Below are 5,126 nucleotides of genomic sequence, written 5' to 3'. Positions count from 1 at the left end.
TGACGGGTTTGCTTTACGGCCCAGGTGATCTTGGTTTGTGATGACAGTGTTGCGTTGTTGATGGGTTTGCTTTACGGCCCACGTGGTCTTGGTTTGTGATGACAGTGTTGTGTCGTTGATGGGTTTGCTTTATGGCCCACGTGGTCTTGGTTTGTGATGAACTTGGTTTGTGTCAGAACTCTGCTTCCCCGTCCTGTCCCAGTGCTCATCTCCAGCCTCTCACCTTTCTCCCCTGGTTCGCACATCCTTCTCTACTCATTTGACATCAACAGAATGCTCCAAGAATAGATCCCATTTTTTTTTCTTTGCCTTACATAGTAGGTTAGTTGCTGGTTTTGGATCCTGGGGCAGGCTGATGGTACTGCTGGCCCAGGGACCAAGGAAGTCACCTGGAGGTGGGCGCTCGCGCTGTTTCTCCTCATAGGTCCAGGTCCCATTCATCAGTGTGTGGAGGATGTGGGCGTCCCATGGAAGGAACACGTGCACTGCTGTGTCTTCTCCAAGGATCAGGAGGAACGGAGCGACCCGGTGGGGGCTGGGAGAGGGAGGGTCAGAGTCAGCAAGACCCCCTGTCCTCCCCTCCCCTTCTCCAGGACTCAGCCTTCTGCTCACTCATGATTCACCAATCGCATCAGAAGGGCCTCCTGGAAGCCTGTGACACCTGGTCTCACAGACCCCTTCCCCTTCATTCTCTCTCCTCATCTGGCCTGCGCCTGACTACAGGACCATCCAGATAGATTTTTTTTTTTTTACATTTCTATGGTCTCCTGATTTTGGACCATTCCACTGGACCTTATTGGTGAGGATGTAGGATTTGCAGGGAATTGTAATGTTCCCACGAAGAGCAGAAGATGACAGACAGACGCGGAAAACCCGAGGCACCTTGAGGCTTCCAGGATGTGCTTTTTAATTTTTTTTAGTTTTTTGAGAGCTTTATATACATCCACTGGACCAATAGGCAATGCCATGATACATGGAGAAAAGATGGAAACTGTAAACAACTTCATCTACCTTGGTACCAGCAATCAGGAGATCAGGAGACGTGTTGCACTGGGAAAGTATGTAGTCAGGGACCTCTCCAGATTATTGAGGAGCAATGATGTCAGTTTGAGGACTAAGGTACACCTGATGCAGTCCATAGTCTTTTTTTAAAATTAATTTTAATGAAAGTTTACAAAGACTTAGGGTTTCCATTCAGTCATTGTTGCACTTTTCTCCCTGCCCCCCCAATTCACTCCTCTCCTTGAAAAGTAAAAGAAAAACTCTTTCATTGTTATGCAATCCCTCCCCCCAAATCCACTTCACTGTGCAGCCTTCATTTTGGACCCTTGTCATGACGATAATATTCAATCATATATCCCTTTTAAACAGTTCTCTCCCTCATCTGTTTCAATGCAGTGTACATCATTCCTCCCCTCCGTCTCTACATAGTGGAGTGGACTTGGGAGGAGAGGTTGTATAACAAAGAATTTTTCTTTTACTTTTGAAAGAGTGAACCAGGGGGAGGGGTGGGCAGGGAGAAAAGCGCAACAATGAATGAATGGAAATCCAAAGTCTCCGTAAACTTTCATTAAAATTCATAACAGTAAAACAAACAAGCAAATAAAAAAAGAATTATTTCAGGCAATAGTTTCAAAGGCTCATTCCACCTTTGTGGCTCCATGAAGGCTTGATTTCGTGAGAACTTTGAAATGCTGTCCCGAATGTGTTCCCTCTGACAAGGATTCTTCTACAGAATCTTTGATTAAAAGGCTCAGCAATGTTAGACAGGTCTTGTCCAGTTCTTCTGGGTTCGTGGCAAAGATAATAATTCTTTATAGAGGTTGTTGTTGTTGTTATGTGCCATCGAGTCGTTTGCGACTCATAGCGACCCTATGTACAACAGCCCTAAACCGTGCTCTATCCTGTGCCAATCACACTGTCTCTGACACCCCATCCCGAGTACCCCAGTCACTGAGTCAATCCACCTCATAGAGGGTCTTCCCCTCCTGCGCTGTCGCTCCTCTCTACCCAGCATGATGTCCCTCTCTAAAGACCTGTCTCTCCTTACAACATGTCCAAAGTATGTCAGACAAAGCCCCAGAATCCTTGCCTCCAAGGAGCAGCCTGGTTTAATCCTCTCTACGATGAATCTGTTTGTTTTCTTCGCAGTCCATGGTACATTCAATACTCTTCTCCAGCACCACAGCTCAAAGGCATCAATTCTCCTTCTATCCTCCCTAGTCACTGTCCAACTGTCTGATGCATAACAAGTGATTGCAAAAACCATGGCCTGTATCAGGCGGACTTTAGTCTCCAGAGAGACACTGTTGCTCTTGAGTATTTTGGAGAGGTCCCTAACCACAGACTTTCCCATCGCAATACATTTTTTTATTTCCTGGCTACTGGTGCCAAGAGTGTTGACCATGGAGCCGAGCAAACTGAAGCTGTGAACAATCTCAATCTCTTTATAGAGGTAGTTAATCAAATATTCTGTATCTTTTTCTCACTCTCCTTAGCCTTCTATTGTTTCAGGCAAAGAGAGACCAATTACTGTGCCTTGGATGGCTATTTGCAAGATTTTAAGACCCCAGAAATTATACATCTAACTAAGAGGTGGAACAGAGACACAGACCCAGTTCTCTTGGATGCCCCGTAAAGTCACAGCCCTAAATATGTTCTTGTTCTTCACAGCATTATGGCGCAGCCCATCTCCTGTTTGCCTTCCCCTTGGCCCTGGAGCCTTGGTTTCCCAGCCTCCTCATCCCCCTCTTTCTCCTCCCACTCACCCAACTGTAGCCGTGGAGACCCCATCCAGGGCAGCTGGAGTCGTCAGGAAACAGGAGGGATCCAGGCTTTTACTATGCTGGTCTGACTCCAGAACCATATGTTTAAAAAGGATGAGATTATGGGTAACTGCAAGGGGAAATGGGAGTGGGGGAGAGCAGAAAAGAATATTCTTAGCAAACCAGAAAGTGACACTTCTTTATTCATCTTTTAAACCTGTTCCTCTTGAGAAACAGGCATTACACGAGACAAGGACCTTCTGGGGACAGGGACGCAATCCCCATGAGCCTTCGTGAATCTGTGTTGTTGTTGTTTTTCCCTTTCTCTCTGCCTCCTAGGGTTTTACGTCTAACTTCCTCACATTTGGGAGGTCCTCAAGTGCCAGGGCACTCGGGTTCTTTCTCCAAGCAAATGGGAATCTTGTGCACCATGGAAGGACAGAGGCAGGTTAGATGCTAGGAAGATTCCCCTGGGGGCCATGAGAGGCCTGGAGAGGAAGGGACTTTAGCGTAGAAGAGACTGGTGTGTGGTGGCCTGGAAGGAACGGCATCCTTGAGTTGGTGCATGGGTTGTGAAGACGTTAGTAGGGAAGCGGGACAGATTTAATCAACAGCTGAGAAATACAAAAGGACATGTATTCTTATAGTCTGCAAAACCAAACCAAACCAAACCAAACCAAAACACAAAGCAAAACAAAACAAATCAAAACCATACCCAAAACACAACAAACAAAAATAAAAACATCCCAGACCCAAAAACTAAGACTTATTTCCTTTGCAAATTTGATTCTTCACAATTTTGGCTCTTCTCTGCCTTGTGGACCCCTGTGTCTTTATTAAGACTTTCCAAGCCAAAGAGGGAATTGGCTGCCCTTCCCAAATTTTACTCTAAACATACTTCTCGCTTGATTCAAGTCTGTCCCCTTTTCACGGTCCTTCCTCTTGCAACCGGCTCCTCTGACCATATTCAGATTCGACGTTCATTTCAAAGCTGGGTTCAATACCACTTCCTACATGTAAGCCTTTCTTGGTTTGCCTTGTCACGCAGCTAGGAGGTTGATGGCTTCCACAAATCTGTAAAGAACACAACACAGGTGGCAAGTGGCAGGCATCGCAGCCCAGAGAGCTGATAGCTCCTACCCTGCTCTATCATCCGAACAAGTTTTCCAACCAAGATGACATCCAGAAATCCAGCAGCCCTTTTCCTGGTTAATGGCTAGGTATTCCTAGTTCCCGCCTAAATAACAAGAGAATCCCAGGGAGACTGTCTGCGGTGTCCAGCCTCTACCCTAAATCACATTATTATCTGATATGGCCCAAGGTCCCTGGGAAACGAAGACACTCCTAATTAGTACGACATTCCCAGTGTTTAAGGGATCACGTTTCAGAAGCTGAAGGCAATGGCCAGGTTTGGGCAGGGCTGAATTTCTTGTGACACCAATAATAAGTGCTAACTTCAGTAGTTATCTGTGTGCTTGAGAGTGGGAGATGTGTTTGGGGAGTGTGGCATGCAAAGGAAGAGGTAGATTTTAAATTTCAAACTGGATGGTAACATATGCTCTTGTGAGACCATTTTTTTATGCTTTTCTACATGTCTGTTTACACAAAAATTGCACCATTGATTGCTTATGAAAAAGCTTTACATTATGCTTGTTAGATGTAAATATAAACATGGACATAATTACACATGTTGTTGTTGCTGTTGCTGTTGTCGTTAGGTGCCGTCGAGTCATCTGCAATTCATAGCCACCCTAAGTACAACAGCCCTAAACTCTGCCCTATCCTGTGCCAATCTCACCATCTCCGACACTCTTGCCCCCATTACGCCACTCGCTGAATCAATCCATCTCATTGAGGGTCTTCCTCTCCTGCGCTGTCCCTCCACCCTCCCAAACATGATGTCCCTCTCCAAGGACTGGTCCCTCCTTGCAACATATCCAAAGTATTACCCTCATAAATGTACATTCATAAATGAACACAGACTATCTGAGAAGATGCAGAATAGCCTATTACCAGTGTTTACCTATAGGCAGTAAAATACTGAAGGAGCTCCAGGGAGCATGATAAGTACCTGTCTGTTTAACTAAAAGTCAGTGGTTCGAATCAGCAGCTCTACAGGAGAGAAGGCTTGGCAATGTTGTTGTTGTTATGTGCCGTCGAGACGCTTGAGACTCATAGCAACCCTATGTACAACAGCCCTAAACTTTGCTCTGTCCTGTGCCAATAGCACTGTCTCCGATCCACCCATCCCGATTACCCCAGTCGCTGAATCAATCCACCTCATAGAGGGCCTTCCCCTCCTGCGCTGTCCCTCCACCCTCCCAAGCATGATGTCCCTCTCCAAGGACCTGTTCCTCCTTG

General features: G+C 46.1%; 2 protein-coding genes across 2 annotated transcripts in view; both read right to left on the bottom strand.

Annotated features, from left to right (window-relative positions):
- Positions 1 to 251: 251 nt before the first annotated feature.
- SIGLECL1 (SIGLEC family like 1) lies at positions 252 to 2,793 on the bottom strand. Its single transcript, XM_006903626.1, is given in 5 exon segments — positions 252 to 302; positions 304 to 383; positions 386 to 389; positions 447 to 535; positions 2,769 to 2,793. Coding segments are annotated over 5 exon segments (249 nt in total).
- Positions 2,794 to 3,805: 1,012 nt separating this feature from the next.
- Positions 3,806 to 5,126, bottom strand: part of LOC102868048 (sialic acid-binding Ig-like lectin 8-like) — a 125,677-nt gene continuing 124,356 nt past the window's right edge. The window contains exon 6 of the mRNA XM_006897361.1: positions 3,806 to 3,839. Coding sequence (XP_006897423.1) covers positions 3,806 to 3,839 — 34 coding nt within the window. The remainder of the gene's footprint in view (positions 3,840 to 5,126) is intronic.

This window comes from Elephantulus edwardii, unplaced genomic scaffold, assembly GCF_000299155.1.
Source record: "Elephantulus edwardii isolate Elephantulus edwardi_28Jun2011 unplaced genomic scaffold, EleEdw1.0 scaffold00208, whole genome shotgun sequence".
Lineage (NCBI taxonomy): Eukaryota > Metazoa > Chordata > Mammalia > Macroscelidea > Macroscelididae > Elephantulus > Elephantulus edwardii.
This window is presented reverse-complemented; position numbering and strand designations above follow the sequence as displayed.